The sequence below is a fragment of the Furipterus horrens genome, unplaced genomic scaffold, assembly GCF_987537825.1.
Source record: "Furipterus horrens unplaced genomic scaffold, mFurHor1.1.pri manual_scaffold_21, whole genome shotgun sequence".
Lineage (NCBI taxonomy): Eukaryota > Metazoa > Chordata > Mammalia > Chiroptera > Furipteridae > Furipterus > Furipterus horrens.
Window position 1 is genome coordinate 2,050,405 of NW_028327191.1, and position 18,958 is coordinate 2,069,362.

At 54.7% G+C, this 18,958-nt stretch overlaps 1 protein-coding gene across 10 annotated transcripts in view; it reads right to left on the reverse strand.

The window, feature by feature from the left end:
• Positions 1 to 7,235: 7,235 nt before the first annotated feature.
• The window catches only part of PPP2R5C (protein phosphatase 2 regulatory subunit B'gamma), a 124,493-nt gene continuing 112,770 nt past the window's right edge, over positions 7,236 to 18,958 (reverse strand). For 3 of the 10 annotated variants that reach the window (XM_090265586.1, XM_090265585.1, XM_090265590.1), the window contains 3 exons: positions 17,633 to 17,705; positions 12,766 to 12,882; positions 7,236 to 7,810 (listed from right to left, as the gene is read on the reverse strand). In XM_090265586.1, coding sequence (XP_090121712.1) covers positions 7,679 to 7,810; positions 12,766 to 12,882; positions 17,633 to 17,705 — 322 coding nt within the window. In that variant the 3' untranslated portion in view covers positions 7,236 to 7,678. Of the gene's footprint in view, positions 7,811 to 9,760; positions 9,832 to 11,677; positions 11,923 to 12,765; positions 12,883 to 17,476; positions 17,706 to 18,958 lie in introns of those variants that run through there. The other 7 variants (XM_090265589.1, XM_090265593.1, XM_090265592.1 and 4 more) reach the window with 5 other exon arrangements.

Consider the following 18,958-nt stretch of genomic DNA (forward strand, 5'->3'; position numbering starts at 1 on the left):
TCAAGGACGCCACCGCCTCGGTCACGTGCGCAGGGAAGGCGGCTCGGTCACGTGACCTCGGCGCGCCGGGTCATGTGAGCCCTCGGACCGATCCCCCTCGGCCAGGACCGGAAGGCCTTGGGATTGGCCCGTCCCGGCCAGGGTCAGCCCCTTCCGGCCCCAGTCTGTCATCCGCGGGAATCCCGCTCTCTCGCGAGACCCGAGGTCGCGGGCGCCTCCAAGCCCCACAATGCACCGGGCCGGGCCGGGGCCGTCGCGGATTGCGCAGGCTCGCGCGCCGCTGGCGTCATCCGTCTGGGTCGGCCTTGACTTTATGGCGCTGCTCGCTCGGAACCCTGTGCTCGGCTTCCTGCTGCAGGGCGAGTGGGACGAGTTTCCTACCGCGGGCCCAAGGGGCTCCCAGCGCCGAGCCTCCCCCGCCCCGCGCTCCTGTCCCGCGACTTCCGAAGCCCTCTGTGCCTTCTCGTTTCTGCCCCGGCGTGGCTCGCGTTCCGAGCACCGTGTGCAGGGATGTTTGAGCCGCGGCCCTTGGCCTGGCTTCTGGGGGCCGTGACTCCTCCGAATCTGTGCCCAGCAGGCGCTTCTGTGGATTTGGGGGCGGGAGTGGCCTTCGGGAGACTCACATGCTGAGAACCCCCCAGGCTCCGGGGCCCTGCGTTGTCGGTCCGGGCGCAGGTGGGCCGGAGAGTGTGCGCGCGCGGGTTCTCCCGGTTCGTTTCTGCGCGCCCCTCGCGCGCTCCCCCGGGCACACCGGTTGTCGCCTGCAAGCGGCTGGTGCTCGCACGCCGCCCTCCTGGGGCCGTGCTCTCCTCGCTCCGCCGGCAGCGCTCCTCCCTTGGTCCTTGCGTCAGAGACCCCCTGAACCTAGGCGCTTGGGGTGGAGGCGAGCCCGTTCCAGGCACTGGAGGGCGTGGGGAAAGCACACGAGCCCAGCGCCACGGCCCGCCCAGAGCTGGGCCCCGCAGGGGAACCAGTGAGCGCCTCGGGGTCGGGCACCAAGGCTGAAGGCCGAATGGCTGATAACCAAGGCAGGGCGAGAGGCGGACAGCGGGTTGGCAGGCTCACGGGTGAGATTCTGGCTGTCCCAGGAGAGCAGAGAACGCAGCGGGGCCGACGTTTTGACCCTCGGGGGGTTGCTAGGCAGGACGCAGGCTGACCAGGCGAGTGGTTTTGACCCCTCTGGCTGCAGGGCGCACGGGAGGGAGCTGGGCAGGCAGCCGCGGGGAGAGAGCCGCTGAGCACAGGCTGGACTGAGAATTCCGAGCACGTGTGGGGACTCTCTGGGCCTTGGTTTCCCCACCTATCAGTTGGACTCCATCTTGAAGGCCCTCCCACCTCTGATAAGATGTCGCCACAGTCAGGCAAGTGAGAATAAGTGATTAAGACAGAGGGAAGGAAGAGGCGGGGGAGGGACACCGGGAAGAACAGGGTTTCACGGGGAGAGCAGGACCCAGAAGCCCGCCCAGGCCAGAGCCACTCTAGACGCAGAGCCTCGGTTGTCCTGCTGAGACGTCGGAGGGAGCGTCAGCGAGGGCACGCTCCGGGCGCCGGGCCTGCAGGTTCTGGCTGGGGCTCTGCCGCCTGCACCGGGTTGTCGTTTCTTCTGTAAATACGGGGATGGGGGCTGTACAGAGGGCGCGGTGCGCGCTCAGGACCCCTGGCCTCTTTGGGTTCTGCCTTTACCACCAGCTGGTAAGTCACCAATTCCGTCATAACCCGTGTTCTCGCTTGAAAAACAGGAGTTGCCACCACCGACCTAACTCTGCAAACCCAGTGAGGTCAGATGCTGAGTGCAGGGGCCACCCAGCATGTCACAGGCGCTTCTCCGCCAGCATCGAGGAGCCCCAGTTGGGCCGGGCAAACAGAAACAACTCGGAAATGCTACTTGTTTCCTTCCCGAGCTCAGTTGCACCCAAAGGCTTTCCCGTTCTGCGCTGCGGGGAGAACAGGCAGACAGCCGGACAGGGCTTTTGTAAAGACGGCCGAGTGCCAGGCGGCTCGCGGCAGATCCCTGTGCACGGGAGGACGGCGACGCTTCTCCCTGCCTCTGGCAGGGGCCCTCGGCCGCTTCCAGCCGCAGCCTGGCGGTAGGGACCTGCGCTCGGTCACGAGGGACCTGACAAGGCCCTGGTGTCCGCTCGGGGCGCAGGGTTAGGGGCTCACGTCGGTACCACGGCGACGCAGCAAAGGGGCCCCCACAGTCCTGGGCTCGGGGCTCCTCACCGGTGAAGCAGTTTGCTCCGTGGAGTCCGGCCAGCCTTGGGCTGGAGAGAAGAAGCTGGCGAGAGGCCGCTGTCGGTTCCTGCTCCAGATGACTTCTGGGTTCGTGCGGTGCGCCCAGTGTCTAGGAAGTTCTCTTCGTCCAGCGTGGTCCTGAGGGTGTGCCTGGGCTCTCACACTGTTAGGTAATCCAGGGACACTGGTTACCTGACCACATCCCGTGTCACCACTCGGTACCAAAATGTCTTCGCCATTGGAGCAATGAACGCATTTCCCCTCATTTGGACTCTGAGTTCGGGGCGGGGGTGGGTGAGGTGAGGTGTACATTTACTGCCTGTATTTACTTAATGCTGATATGGAATACAGGGCACCTCAGGCTTTTCAGGGTGAGGGAGTGTGTTGAGACACTTCTGAGACACAGACCCATTTGATAAAAGCTATCTTCTGCAGAAAAGAAATCCAAACGTAACTCCAGGGGGTCCCCGGAAGCTCCCGGGTCCGAGGCAAGGCCTCACGGTGCACCTGCCCTTTCTCCGTCCCGACTGCCGAGTTCACCCAAAGTGTCTGCTGTTGGCTGCTTTTATTACAGGGGTGAAGGTTTCTGGGGGGTACAGGAGAGGGATGCTCACTAAATTTACTGTAGCGATCTCGTCACATGTGCATCAAGGCAGTACTCGCCAGCGCGTCCTCGCCATCCACTGTCCTAGACGCCGATGGAGCAGTGAGTGCGCGTCCCGGCTCTGGGGCCCACCCGTGTGCCAGCTGTCTCAGTAAAATGGGGAACAGATGGCCCCGCAAACTTGCACGTGACTAGTCACCAGTCTTGCACTGCAAAGCCTGGATCAGCTCCAGCTTGTGTTTAATCATATTTCTAAAAGCTCCCATGGCTGCATCTACCTGGCGCTGGATATGATCAGGAAAAGCTCTGGACAGAAAGACAAATTAGTTTTTCACCCCACTCCTGTTCTGTGGAGTTTACATGATGCTTTTGTAAAAAGCAGAAAAACGAGACAGCTCGTCATAGCTGGGTGGGGGAGTACTTTGACTTCTTTCTCCAAGTGTTAATCTTGGTGGATCTCAAACTTTTTGGTAGTGGAACCCATTCCGCATCCCCCCCGCCCCCCATGAAATCTTATGTAAACCACATCTAGACCCTGGCTGCTGTGGCTCAGTGGACTGAGCATCAGCCTGCGAACCAAGTGTCACTGGTTCGATTCCCAGTCAGGGCACATGACTAGGTTGCACATCAGGTCCCCATTTGGGGGTGCGAGTGAGAGGCAACCACACAGTGATGTTTCCCTCTTCGTCCCTTCCCCTCTCTCTAAATATAATCTTCAAAATAAATTGTTTAAAAAAAGGACAAAAACAATACCACATCTACTAAACAAATAACAGCTGAATTTTTGATAAATCTGTAGATTCATAATAGTAACAAAGTAAATGAGAACAGAAGCTAATGAGTTTCTGGTCTCCCGAGTGTTGAAATTTGGTATAACATGTTTGAGTGTTTTTTAATAGTTAAAATATTACAGAATTTACATAAAATAGCTTCTTAAGTGTGGGTGCAGGCCGCTGTATTAGACGGTCTCTGCGGTTCTTTGAGCTCTAAAAGTACAGTGTCAGAAGCCCTCCCGTGTTCACGGCCCCCTCCTGACACTGCAGGTCCCAGGGTGTTTCTCTGGTCACCCCGGGGCCCCCACCGTGTGATCTCGGCCTTCCCCTAAAGTGCTCTGCGTGTTTCCCCAGTGTTCCGTGGTGGTGAGGGGCTGGGACTCCAGGGCTACCCCACTGGGGTTGCAAGTGACTGCACTCAGTGCCTGTGTGACCTTGGCAAGTGACTTATCTGTGTGCCTCAGTCTCCTCATTTGTCAATGACAATAACGGGGACACTTGGGTGGGTTGTGAGAACACAGGTAAACGAGGCACCTACAACAGCCTGTGGCATAGAGAGGGTAAGAAAGTAATTATTACTATTGGGATTGTCAGACCAGTTCTCACGGAAGGTGACTCAAAGCCAGCTCAACTTTGCTTTTAGGCCTCCGGCTGCCTTGGAGTGCAGCAGGAAGCTGGACTTGCACCTTAGCATGCCTCTCTTCTCCGTTCTTCCAAGAACTCTCAAGCTGAAGGAAGTCGTTAAACTACAGCTGCCTCCAGTTTCAGGATGGGGGACAAGGAACACGCAGCCTGAGGACGCAGCAGCTCTGGGAGCTGCACCAGACTCCGAGTCTCCTGAGCAGCGTGCCTGCTCCCCGCTGGCGGGGACTGTGGGGTTCTCCAGAATACCCACGAGGTGACCAGATGCTCAGGCCACCCGCCACATGGCTCGGTCTCTTCAATGCAGCCCAGCTCTAAGAGCGACTTCTCCCGCCACGACAAGGAGTTACAGACACCAGCTGATAGATGCGGCCACCAAGGAGCACAGGCCACAGCCCACCTGCTGCAACGCTGATCAAGAGCAGCTATGGAGATGGAGCAGATGGCCATGACCTAGCGAAGCCTTCGTCCTAGGCCTCCCCTTGGTGACGGCCTGGTAACAGCACCGGGGAGGACAGTAAGCTCCGATAAGCGGCAGGTGGGTCACCTACGGCCCCACGTTCATATCCTCAGTGATTCTACTCTATTTCCAAGACATTAAGGTTTCTATCACAAGTCACTTTCATCACAATTAGGGCTCAAATAATTCCATTCCTACAAACTCCACACTGATTCACATTTGCCTACTCAAAAAAATGAGAGGTGGTCGATATAAAGAAACCCCTGCTCCTTCCTTTAGAGAAATTAAAACTGAGTTTACAGAAGCCTGGCTGTCTTGCAGCCAGTGTCCCGCACGTGGCTGCCCCGACCCTAACAGTGACTTGGGAATGGTCGGAACCAGCTTGCCCAACACCAAGGCTAAATTTAGTTTCATGATGAGCAGTAAAATTCACATGTTCTTTATTTAGTCCATATAATACACCAGTTTTAGAGTTTCTTAAAATTAGATAAAAGAGCATTTTAAATGGCAAGTGTATGAAGTTTCTCTTCATAAACAATGTCAAAACCAAAAGTTTTGAGTTACAAAATGTTAAAAAATATGTAGGTACTTAACATTTCACTAAAGCATAAAGTTACAGATATTTTCTAAAGAAAAATAATTGTGCCACTTACCTACTTTTGCTGTTTCTATGAATTTTTTATTCTGTACATAGGACATTTTGTACAAAATATGAAGTCTACATTTTATTACTTATTACCATAAAACAAAGATACAATGTATGTACAATATTAAAAGGAAGCCAGACTAGAGCCACACTAAAAAGACACTCGGAATAGTGACATTTCTGACGTACAGGTGTGTTTTGGGAAGAGTGAAGATGCCAAACCAGAACTTCATATGAAGAAAAACAGTCACCAGTTTATTTTCAATGCAGTACTTTTGAAATCATTTTGGTACAGAAGAAACAATGTATCTATATAATAATATATAAGTTGAACAATTAGCACAGGGAATCGGAATACTAACTAGGAAAACTTTAATAGGCCAAAATATTTAATAATACTCTTGTCAAAGAAAATTAGTTTCTCCAAAACCTTTTTTCCCCTTTTTGGTGAATGTTTGTCTTCAGTAAAGAACAGAAATAAAATCTGGACAAAAGACGTTCTTATGCCTTGAGCTTTACATGATCACCCAAACAAGGATGTTTTGCTTTTCCCCAGGTCAAGAATCTTCCAGAAAGCTCTCACAAATATACCAAACACCAAAGTCAAGGGTATCTGAGCATCTGTCAGCCAAAGACGGAAGTTCAAACAACGGTGTATCAAAATACATGAGACACTGCTTTATACAATAAAAAGCACCCTTTTTCCCTCAAAAGGAGAAGGCATCGAGACTTTTTTTTAATTGTAAATTTCATAATGGTCAGATGGACAGATACTTGTCAAGTTTCTCAGGAAGTGTGTCTGCTCACAGAGCGGACTTCCCACTCGCGCTGGGCTCTTTCTGAGTCAGCACGTGCGCTTCACACGAGAAGTCCCTCCCCTACAGGAGCTTCCTGCAAGACAGGACACACACATCGTCTGTGGTTTCAGGGCAGGGAACGATGCTGCTTTTACCACATCTGAGTGGATACCAAGTGACCTCGATTAGAAGACAGATCCTAAAAGAAGCCACATTTTATCTTTTATGCATCAAGACATTTAACATTAAGTTATATAATCTTATGCCGCAGACAAAAGAAACTAGGATCACGTGTTGAGAATAGCAGTACACACCTCAAATAGCTTTCAAGCAGGATAAAATTAGTCACAATACTGGCCACCCTGAGAGAAATAAAGAACAGACAAAGCACTAAGTTTAAAGAATATTTCCTCGTGCTATTCCATCAAAAACGAAAGCTCAGTCAGTACATGCAGGGAGGTCTGTGAGATACATAGCAGCATTTGATGGACACTCGGACACTTCTCCCTCTGAGGTGTGCTCGTGCCGACATAGGGCCCGCCCGAAGTCATCCTCGCTGTCACTCCCTCTGAGCCCTCAGGACCGCGTCACAGCAAGAACGGCACGCCAGCGCCCGGCGCGCACGGTGTCAACTTTGCTAATTTTGCCCACAGGCAGCTGAGGTTTGCATTTGGCCAAGAACTGGGTTCTCAAAATGTTCTCTTCTAGCTTTCTACAGAGTGTGGAATTCTTAGAGACTAATTTTATTAATCCAGGAGCCTTGTTAAAGGGCAACAATGTGTAAGTACAGAAAAAAAAATTCAATTCTGCAAACCCCAAGGTGAACACATTGTTTTAAAAATTCCTATTCTGGTCATGGGAGAGAGGAGCTCTTTGTAAAATAAATTTCTCTTACCAGCTTCCTCGTGGAGTCCTGGTGTGGACACAGACCGGCAGATATGGCTTTAGAAACACATAAAGCAGCAGGACACGCGTGGGGCCCATGTCGCTACTCAACGGGAAGGAGACCTCAGGAGACACCCGCTCATCCTTTTCCATTAGAACAATGACAGCAAAGAACCCGTTCAATGAAATTGAAAAAAAAAAAAAAAAAAGGAAGAAAGAAGGAATTGCTGGTGTAAACAATCACGTGGAAACAATTTAAAAGGTTGTAAAGTCCTACAAACGTGAAATACTTTTTAAAAGTGTTTTTTTTTGATTTGAAAAACATTGATATTCTCCTAGAACCACTATTTTGAATGATCACTGGTTCTATTTGGGTAGAACATGAAGGCGGTGACCAGGGTGCGTGCCTCAGCTCTGGCTTTGGGACACTGTCACGTTGGGAACCGTGGGGGGACACCGTGCCGGCTCTGCCCGGGTCTGGGTCACCATTGTTTGAACGCCTGATCTCGAGCTGGGGCGGGATGCGCTGTCGCCTACAGGACAGGGGGGAGGAAAGCTCTGACTCTCGGTGTGACCGATCAGTATGGCACGGAGTGTGTGTCCTCTGCAGACCCGGGACCGAGCGGCGGCGGGCGGCTAGCAGCCGTCCTGGGGCAGCAGCCCGCCGGCCCTGCAGCGAGCCTCCAAGGCGCTCTTGGTGTGGAGGTCCTGGGGCGGCTCGGACTTGCGGCGCGCCAGGGCCCGGTCCTTCTTCAGGTCCTTCTGGGCCTGCAATGACAGAGGCAGCGGCGTTGGCTACGGACCGCGAGCGCATGTGGGCTTCATCAGCAAAGGGCAGCGGTGCGGCCGTGCGCGCACCCCCGGGGGTCCCTCTGAACTCGAAGGGACAGGCAAAGAGGCAAATATCTCCTCTTGCGGAAATTACCCAAAAATGTCGTGTCTCTTAAAAATCACGTCATGCCCAGTGAGAAGGACGGTGTGCACACGCTGTGTCTTCATCTCTGAAATGTGTGGCTTTGCAGGGCACTCATTACCTCTGTTCTGCAAATTCACCCGTCTTAGCCAATCCCATAAACTGGAAAAGCGTCCCATTTGGTAAAATGTTCCCAAAGCCATTCTATGGCTCTGTCCATTCCAGAAACATTTCAGAAAGGAGAAATTTCCTTTGTAGGTAAATAAAAATGAATTAAAAACATCTTAAATGAAACTTAAATAGAAAGTCTCAAACTTCTATAAAACTTGAAAAAAGATACTTTAAGAGGCACTGAGTGAGTCACGTAGGGAGAAAACCCTCTAGAACTTAGAAAACCTTTATTTGCATAAAATTTCCCAACATGAATTATAAAAAAAAGGACTCCCTCTTCCATCCCACCCTCTTCCTGCGGTTTAGAACACTTGGGTTTTACTTAAAAAACATTAAATGAATGCCAGCTTTGCTCGAGGATTTGCAGAACTGAGTCTGCAAAGAAAGGGGGCCTGATACGGGTGTTTCCACTCCAAAAGCATCTGTTTCCATGAATAACAGGTAAACGAATTGCTCAGCTTGGAAGTAGGGCCCTCACGTTGACAGGACTACTTCTGAAGCGTGACAACAAGCCAGCTAACTCACCCAAACCCACGCACACACAGAAGGCTGTCGGTGAGAGCCTGACCCTGCACCGAACTTGGGAATAATATGTAAAGTATGCTTTGCTTTAATGGAAAAATTCAAGAACCTGCAGAAGTCATATGAGAAAAGATCACATTTTTTGCAGAGCTAGTATTTCTTAGGGTTCTCTGCATACTATCTACTCAAACAGCAATGATATCAAGGTTTAGAAAGAATTTTGTGTGACGTCACTCTAAGATTACTTCTAAAATGTTATTTGGGTATTCATATTCATTCACGGTGAAGGCAGGGATTGTGACCTTGCCCTGGGAAATGGTGTAAGTGGCTTCAGGAGACTGTCACGGTCACAGTGCTGGTAGAGAGCGCTTTTGTTTGCAAGGCAGATCTGCCTTCGTCCCACGGGCCTCAGAGGGACGTGCCCCCCTGAGCTCTGTGTCCGTTGCAGCGTGAGCTGTGGAACGAAGCGAGGCGAAGCCACACAAAACCGAGACTCCCGTACCCGAGGGATGTGGCGGCTGCCGAGGCAGCGCTCCCAAGAGGGTTAGGAGCGCTTTGCCAGAAAAGGGCGCCAGCAGGAACCCTGGAGCCGCACGAGCTGCCGCTCCCTGGGAGCACACAGACCCGAGCCCCGCCAGGGCGGCGGGGCTGCTGAGCGCGGGCACTGTAGGTCGGTGTGTGAGCAGCGGCTCGTGTCGGGGGCCGGGAGCGGGAGGGCACCCTACGGAGCACTCGGTGGAGGGGACGTGCTGCAGACAGGCCGGCAGTGGGCGGGACAGACAGGACAGAGTGCCATGACTGTGACGTCTGTGCTGCGGGGTGCCAGCCGGAAAGAAACGGCCCGTTCTGCAGCAAACGGCAGATCTAAGGAAGAGACTGAACTCACACAGTAGGGGGTACACGAACAGGGGCCGGGCGTACACAACTGTGCGTGTTTCGCTGCTTAGATCAGGACAGAACTAATGGCAGTTGCCCTAGGGGCCAGGCTGCGTGGGCCTCACCGTCACAAGCTGGGACGACAGGGAAAATACTTCATGAACGCGACACTAGCTTGTCGGTTCTTTTCCTCGATACAAGACCTTAGCACGCTCTAGAGACGGAGTCACGGATACCTTCACTCCCCACCTTCGTCCTTCTACACCTTTCTGACTGGCATGGTTGCCACTGCTTTTCTCCCGACTGACTGTTAAAAATGAGAATTTAAACATTTTAAGTGTCTCTGATATAAACGTCATTCATACAAAATTTCTTAGGATGTTCTATACAGGGTCATACAAGCTTCTCAAAAGAAACGCAAGCGCCGTTCCGACACGCATACAGTTGAAATTCTGCACAAAATTCCAACCAGCTGTCTTCCCCTGGCCTTCGGATCCACTGCCCCCCGCAATGCACTCGGGCCATTGGAAAGCAATGTAGAATTATTTTGGATAAATTAGTTGAAAATAAAGTTAAAAGGGCATTGGAAATACTAAGGAGCTAGTTTTTAGCTAAAATTTCTTACGCCAACTTGGTCTCCAAAGTGCACACGTACGTGTTTTCCCTTGAGTCTCGGGACTGAATCTCCTCTTTGCTTTACCGACAGTGTTTTTGAGAATTTCAGGGCTATGACTGCAAACATTTTCAAATTAAGAAGGTTCTATCAGGTCAAATATTATACCTGAGACTGCACTATAAATACCTTTATCTAGATACGCTGAGATTAGAGGGGAGACCGAACTGGTCCACAGAAATCCACAAGTCCTGAAACTGGGGAGTGTTAATCTTCCAGCTTCATCCTTTGGTGTTATTTTGGCTGTTCTAGAGCCTCTGCATGTCCTCATGAATTTCAGAATCACTGTCTCTGGGGTTCATTTGGGGAGAACACTAGTGTCTTAAAGGCACTGAGTCTTCCAGCCCCGGAAGGTGACCCACAGGAAACTAAAGGTAAAGGTGGGGAAGCACGTTTGTAAGAATGTCAGTGACTCAAAAAAACTGTGTCATTAACTTAATTTCAAGAGTCATAAAAGCAAACACGTTATGGGTTCTCCAAGAAAACGCCCCGTCCTAAGCAGACGAATCTCCCTCCATTACACAGGGAGGTGTCCCTCCCAGGAAGGAGACTTGCCCTTTGCCAAGGTCACCCCGTCGGGAGGGCTTCCGGGCCCCGGCCGTCACACGGGAGCTCATGCCACTTCCCAAGGCCGTGTTCCTCGAGAGGAGAGTGCTGTCTTGGTTTGCATTCTAAATCAAGTTCACGACCTCCTACAGGAGGCCCTAAGTCATAAACACGCCCACAAGTCACACAGTCATGCACTGGGCATTACAGTCTGGGCCTAGCTGGTTCCCCTCCCAGCTTTCACGATCAAGCCAGAGGCTGCCACGGAGAAAGCGCCTCCAACCCTAAGGCGTTGACTGCAGGACTGGCTCCTAAGCCATCAGTTTCCTTCTCCCCTTCGTACGACGTGACTTGAAAATGGACCCGTGGTTGCACGTTCACAGGCGGGACCCTGGGGAGGCGGGTCTCCCCGGATGTCTGCGGGTGACAGGCTGGCTGTCCTCTCCTCAGCTGTCAAATCACAATGGTAATCAAAACAAGGACCTTAAATTCCTTTCCAAGTTAAAAAAAAAAAAAAATCAAGTAGGAAAATTAACACTCCCACAAAGAAAAATGTAAGAATTCTAATGCCTTTTATTAAGTCTATTTCATTGGCAAAAAATATTAATTGTAAGGAAATTACAGAATTCCACTGACTTAAGTAAAAAGCGAGTTCCTGATGTTCACGAGGGGCGTGCTGGGCTTTCCCACGGCACCTGCAGTACTTTCAGGGTCTCCTGAGCTGAAAGGAGCATGCGCTCACCCGCCTCTTACTCTAACGTACGGCCAGGAGCTGGCGGAAGTGGCATCACCGTGGTCAGCGCGGCGGCTCCTTCTGCAGCTCTGAGAGAAAGTCTAGACCAGGGCTGCCCAACTGAAAGTCAAGCCACCAACGTACGTTCATTCCAAACTTCCTAGTAGCCATGCCAAAAAAGTCAGCAGCAATAGCCACGGGTGGAATTAATTTTAATGTTTTATTTAACCCAGTATATCCAAAATACGGTCATTTCAACATAGAATCAGTAATAAAAAGTGACAAAGGAGATGCTTCTGCGTGCTCTTCCTCACAGTAAGCCTGGGAATCCCTGAGGGGGTGGCCGCACAGCTCAGTGAGGACAGCCACATTGCGTGTGCGGCAGCGTGGGGCCGCGTGGTCTAGACGGGCTGGATCGCGCTCTGTGGAACTCTGACCCTGTGCGACTTGAATTAAAATCGGACACGTTAAAAGCGCCCTCACCGTTTAATGGAGCTCTGAGCGCCACCAGCACTTACGCGCCACCTGCAGATGGTACAGTGTGACTCCAGCCACTCTGACTTCTCACGCGTCAGAGTCCCAGTGCTGGTGTCTTTAGAAACGCCCTGGTTGAAGGGGATTCCAGCTCAAAGCCGGAGGCCTGCGTCCCCAGCCCGGCACTCCCGGGAGGCTCCTCACACGCGGGCAGGAGCTCAGGGCATGGCCCCCCCTTAGAGCCCACGCCGCACATATTCTCAACCCAGGAACGGGGCCCTCCGTGGACCCGCGGGGCCCTCAGCAGCTGTCCGCGCCACAGTGAAAACAAAGGCGCTGCAGCGTGGGCACCGTGCGTGGCAGTCCGGACAGAGCCCCCACCCCGGGGACCCCAGCAGGGCGCAGGCCCTGCCCACGTGCCCCCGCCGTCTGGGCTGCGGAGCTTGGCTGTAACCGCGAAGGGGGACCCACGGGGGACCCGCTGGGCCAGAGCAGAGGTCGGAGGGAGGCAGAAGGAGAAACAGCGGGAAGACGTGACTGCGAAGCTTGGACCTTTCGCTCAAGTGAACATGGAGGGGAGGGTTAAGGTGGGGGGTGACTCCTGCTGAGAAGAAGGAAGGGACAAAGCGCAGGCGCACACCCAGCCCTTAAACTCTGTTTCCAGGACACCGACCCCCGAGAGGCACAGGAGAAGCGCTCCCTATCCATCGCTCAGGTTTGCCGCTCGCTTCGGCTCCCGCAGGAGACCGCGCACCAGCCGCGCTGCTGAAGGGGGCCTACAGCGGGCGCCCCCGCGGGGCCCTGCGCGCGTTTACCTGGCGAGCCTCCTCGGTCACTGTCTTTCTCAGCATCTGCACATCTTCCAACAAGGGCCCATCTGTCTCCATTGCCACCGGGATGCTCACGGTGCTTGCTTGACTACACACTGTGCACTGCAATGCAAAGCGTGGGGTCACTGACTGGGAGCGCCTGCGCCGCACGCCCGGTCTCCTCCTGGCCGGGCAGGGCTTCCCACTGGCGCCCTCAGGGCCCCCGGCTGCCTCCGCCTGCCGTGCCCGGGCCCCGCGCGCATGGGAGAGCAGAGCTGGCCTCAGCGGTCACTCTGCTCTCCTGGCCCCTGGGACCAGGACAGGTGGGGACCCCGCCCTGCAGCCTTTGGTGTCCCGACTCCACGTGAGCAAGGGCACGCCCTCGGTCGGTCACCGGGGCCGGTTTGTGCTGAAACTGCTGCCTCTGACCTCCCAACCCGGCCTGCTGACCAGGGGCCCTTCGCTTTCCTCTCGCATCCTCCTGCCTGGATCCTGTACCCCGTTTCCCTAACTTGCTTCGGCCCGTCACGGACCACCCCCGACCGGCACAGCGGCCACGGTGAGCTGGTACTGCAGGGGCGGCCCAGGGCCTCCTGCCTCCCTGGCCCGCGGCCTGCCCGGGGCCCACTCGCCACCTCCCCGCTCTCCCTGGGCACCAGGCTTGGTGTGGGGGGTGGACAGGCCTCTCAGACCGTGTTTCCTTGCGTGTGGCACGGGGCTAGGACCACAGGACTGTGGGGACAGTTAGTGGAGCCCAGGGACAGGAAACAGCCTGATCACTGCCTGGGTGTAGCGCCCGCTTTCTCTGTGACGGGGAGGACAGGGAAGGAAGACACCCACGCGTCTGCTGTGAGCTGGGTGCTATTCAAGGGGCGTCCATGTCTTGGGACAAGCCCGTCAAGCGGTGCCACGGCCCATGTGACTGCCGAGGACTGAGGCACGGAGAGGAACGTGGCGGCAGCTGGCACCTTCCAACACACGCCCCCCCGCTCCGCCGCGGCAGACAGCCCCTGACCTCCAGCCTCACTCACCGCCCCCCCGCGAGCCTCCAGGAGGAGCAGCTCGACTATTGGGGTCCTTTCTCCTCCCCACACCCCAAGGCAGCGCCTGCTTTCAGCTCTCACCTCTGCACGGGGACCGTGGCTGCCGGCCCGGCGGTGGTACCAGCGCTCGGCTGCTGAGCCGGTTTCTGGTCTCCGGGGCCCGTCTGTGGCCTGACCCCCACACCCGGAGCTCCCCCTCTTCCCTGCCTGCCAGTCCCGCTCGCGTGCCCTTGGGGACCCTACACCCTGCCCGCGACCCGCCTCGTCCACCGTGTCTTCCACAGCCCCGAGCCCTGTCCTCGCAACGGCTGCCCACTCGCCGAGCCTCACCCTCGCCGCTTCTGCAGCAGGGCCCCCCCAGTGCCCGGCGTGCCGCGCCCCTCTGCGCCGCCCAGTGAGCTTTCCGAGGCGCAAGCCTGACGAGGCCGCTCTGCTCCCCGTGACAGCGGCACGCACACGGGCAGCACCCAGCCTCTGCTCCCTCTCCCGGGCACGGGGCAGACCCGGTCCTCTCCCCGCCGCCCGGGGGCCACCTGCGCCGAAGGACGCAGCTTCCCCTCTGTCCTCGCTTTCTGACCTGAGCTCCTTTTCTCTGAATTCAGACTGGTTTGTAAGTCCCCTCAGCTGACACTCCTGCTGGGTTGAGGGCCTCCCACGCCTGCATCGCTTCTTCACGTGCCTCTCTCTGCAGGCGTGACCCGGGCCTCCAGCCACCATCACTCAGCATGCGGAGCGGTCCGGCCGGCAGCACCGCACCCCGGCTCCCTCCCGGCCGTCCGCTCCTGGAAGCTCGCGGCCATGTCCTGGTTCTCATCTCTGTACCGGGAAGGTCCCACCTGCCCAGGGAAGCGATGGCCCGCCAGGCGCAGGGCACGGCCCCGCTCTCGCAAGGCTCGCAGCCGCTGGGCCGGACAGAAGCGACATTCACGCAGCGCCCCCGCGGCGGGCCAGCAGGTCAGCTCGCGGCCCCTGTGAGCGAACACGGAGCGCGCCCCTGGGCCTGGCAGCGGTCGTGCCGGGAGCAGGGCGGGCTCAGTCCTCGCGGGGCCCGGGAGAGAAGTGTCAACAAGGTGCTATGAAACGTGCACAGCCAACTACACATCACGTAGCAGGGTGGGGGCCTTACTAGGAATGGAACCCTACGTCCAGGCTCAAGTTCACAACAGGGTGAAGGGCCACAGGGCCCCGGGCAGGCTCGTCACTCAGGGGAAGGCAGCTGGGCCCCAGGCCCCTGCAGCGTCCTCCAGGTCCCAGCTGCACGAGGTCCCAGCAGAGCTACACCCGAGTTCACAGGGGTGCTTGTCGTCACTTGGCACAAGGCCCATGAAAGCCAGGGAGACAGAAGGAGTCAAATGGGACACGACCTCTTTTGGTGGATTAGGAAAAACACGTTCATGTTAGAAACCGTCAACATTTCATGATTTAAAAAGTTAAATCACGCATGACATTAAAACCCCCATGACGCTGCCACCGCCGCTAGCACAGACCGAGAACTACGAGGCCCCCACTTCCCAAACACCCCAGGCCTCCCGGGCGTGCGTGGCCGTGAGAGCACGGAACGCTGGGTCTGCAAGGAAACGGAGGAGCCGTCCGCAAACACCCTGATACACATCAGTAAACAGACAGTGAGTTGCTGAGAATCCACCTTAAAAAAGCTGTTAAATCAATTCTCAAAACGGCCGATTTGCGATCAAGAACCAAGCTTCAAACACCCAGCCACTTTTGTCACAAAGAAACAGATCACTGACTTTTTGTTGTGAACGGCGAGCGGTGACTAGACTTCAGAAGAGACGGTCTCTCGAGGGAAGGACAGCGGGGGCCAGGCCCGAGCCACCGGACCCTGAAGTAGTTTCTGTCCCCACACAGGCCGGCGCGTGGGGTCCAGTCCCAGACGGTCTCAACACAGGGAGGCGGCGGACGGCGCTCAGACTGGAGGGCAGGTCCCCGCAGGGCGGCCCGCATGCTGCGCTGCTGCCCGAGACGCTGGGGAAGACGGCAGCCACGGGCACGGAGACGGCGCGGCGGAACCCCCACAGCACGCGTTTCAGGGACAACAGTTTCCGCGCGGCGGCGGGGCCAGTCCCTCCCGTGAACAGCCACCCAGCACCGCCCTTCGTCCTGCAGGAGCTCAGACGCCTGCTCTGCATTTTAGGTAAAACCCATAAAACCAGGCACTCTGATGTGTACGTATCTCACGTGTTTCTCGAGGGGCTGGTTTCCAGTGCATGGGACAGGTCCCAGCCGGGTCCCGGCCGGTCCTAGCTGGGACTCTGTCCGACTGCCCCTCGTACCGACACCTGGCCAGGCTTACGGCCTTACCGCGCCGTGAAACCAATGCCAGCGTTTCAGCCTTACTTCTAACGTACGCCCTCTTCTGTGAGGCAGGGGCCCACAGCTGTCTACCTAAATGAAGTACCCCACGGTCTCCCAGGAATCCAACAGCATTCCAGGGTAGCAGCGTGGCATAAGTTAGAAAAACGCTGGTCATTTGTTTTGGGTAGACTCAAGGATACACTTCAGAATGTCACTCAGTTTTCTTATGGTTTTAAGTCTCTTGTCGTTTCAGCAAAGGAAATACAAATCTGTGTTACTGTACAGGTAAATCCATACCTTCCCCTTTGTATTCATTCATGTACCACTTCTTAAGAAACGTGGGAGACTTAAAACCCTACACACCACGTTAGATGACAATGACTTACGTGCCCCTCTCCTCAAAGGCAACAGGCTGCTTATAACCTTGTTAGCCTCATCGAACATCAGGGTTTCAGGGACAGCTGAGTGGCTCTCCTTAGAAAGAAAAACCTTTTCTCTCCTGGGGAGCGGGGGAAAGCCTGAGCGTTCTCAGTGCAGCCCAGCGAGCAGCGGGCGCTCCGCTCCCCCAGGAACGAGTGTCTGTAGTAACGGTGCTCCCGTCACCGGGACCGCAGCCGCGACACTACAGACCACAGCTCAGGCCCCCGGCGCCCGGCCACGCTGGGGGCCAGCCCAAAAGGCAACGCTACGCTGGGCATGGCTCCGCAGCGGGCCGCTCCGGAAGACAGGCCGTTGGTGCCCGCCTGCCACAGCCCTACTGGCCTGGCCGGGAGAGCAGGACCAGCTGCTCACAGGGCAGACATCTAGCAACTTTTTCATGACAGAAGGCTTAGCCTCGCCCTGGCTGCTGTGGCTCAGTGCACTGAGCACCACCGCCCTGCGAACCGAAAGGTCGCTGGTTCGATTCCCAGTCAGGGCACAGGCCTGGGTTGTGGGCCAGGGCCCCAGCTGGGGGCGTGTGAGAGGCAACCAATTGCTATACCTCTCACACATCCGTGTTTCTCTCCCTGTTTCTCACTCCTTTCCCCCCTCTCTAAAAATAAATAAAATCTTAAAAAAAAAAAAAAATGCTCAGCCTACAGAAACTTAGTTTTAGGGAAGAGGACATGAACTTTATACTCAATTGATTACAAATCCAATTTCTTTTCTTTTAGAATTTGATATTAAAAAGAAGGAAATATAGTTTGAGCCACAGCATCTATGACATTTGCAAGAGAAAGCAAATTACAATGTCGGCTCAAACAGAAGCTGTGTCCTGGTTTCTTTTTATCACAGCACGTTCATCAGTTTCATAGCTTATTTAAAAAGCCAAAGAAAAATGCCGATCCTGTGGTAAAAACTTTTGGGGGCAAAATAAGCACTTGTACAAAAGCTGAGAAATCTCTTTATTGCGGGTGTTTTCATACACAACGTCAGTGAGCGCCATTCCCTGCCTCCCACGACGCAGCCGCAGGCCTGGCTCAGAAAAACATTCAGTCACACCCCAGACATTTTCAAGTTAATCCCTTTTTTAGTACCTGGGGGTTTGCTTTGGCTAGATTTTCTATTTTAACCCATGCTTCTTCTCGCTCCTTCATTTTTAGCTTCTCTCTGAAAAACAGTAAAATATCATTGGTATTAGAGAGACGGACCAAATTTAAGAAAGCTTATGGGGAAAACCTGGAATGGGCAGCACCCTAATGCTGGCTCCTTCACAGTGGGGGGTCACAACATACGGGACACAAGAAACAAAATGAGAAGGTGACTGTGACTTAGAGATTTTTAAAAAATGCAAACGTGAGCCGACACCCCCCACTGATGACATTAAAAGGAGCGGTCCTGTCTGGTTCCACCACTAATGAGTCACATGACCTTCAATCAGTTGCTGAACTCAACTTCTCTGCAAAGCCAGGAAGTGTGCCACATGACCTCTGAGGTCCCTTTCAGAAAACCAGGCTGTCGCGTGACAGAAGACTGAGCACCACGTTCAGCCGAGGCGCCGAGGGGGCAGGCAGGGGAGGGCGCAGACGCGTCTCCCAGAGGCCCCTGCGCGCCCACCACCCTCTCACCACCCCCAGCTCACCTGTCTGCGCCCGGCCACCGTTCCCGCCCCACACCGCCAGGCGTGTTTGCCTTGGCCCCCGCGGTGCTGCCGGAGCCCACGACAGGGCCTGGCACACGGGGAAGCACTTACATGGCGTGTATGCAGGGAGCGTGACCGTGGGTTACACAGACTGGAACGTGAGCTCCCTTCAGTCCAGTTTATCTACCTGAGCCAGTTTCAAGGGACCAGCAAGGAATAAAGCTGGCAACAGTTTATACTGGACTCTGAAGTTGGGATTTTGATAACTAACCACATAATTACTAGGGACAGAGAGCCCTATCACACAGACTGGCCCCAGACAGTGTAGACGCAGGGCCCTGGTTCTGCAAAGGACACGGGTGAGACCCCAGAGAATGCCCGCATTACGGACGTTACATTTGAACAAAGTTGTGTAAAGGTGAAAACTCTTGCTCTCTCTCATCTAAACCTTACAGGCTGTATTAATAATTCAAATTCCTGTCTTATAATCGTGAGAAATCACTGCACATGACAGCCTTTAAGTGTCCCCGAGGAAAGCAAAAACCCCGAAAGCGAACTTCTCGACCACACATGCGCCTTTTGCAAAAATGATTGAACTAGGAGCATGACGGAGAAAATAGCTACCTTTAAACACGTGTTCTCGGAAATCAAGGTTATCGCAACCAAGTTTTCCCCAAGCATAAGAGGGTCTGACTTTGCTTTAAAGTGGAGAATGGCGGGAGGCCCAGCCCACGGGCCAGGCGCACTCGGGACCCAGGAAAGGCGCCCCCGCGGGGCAACT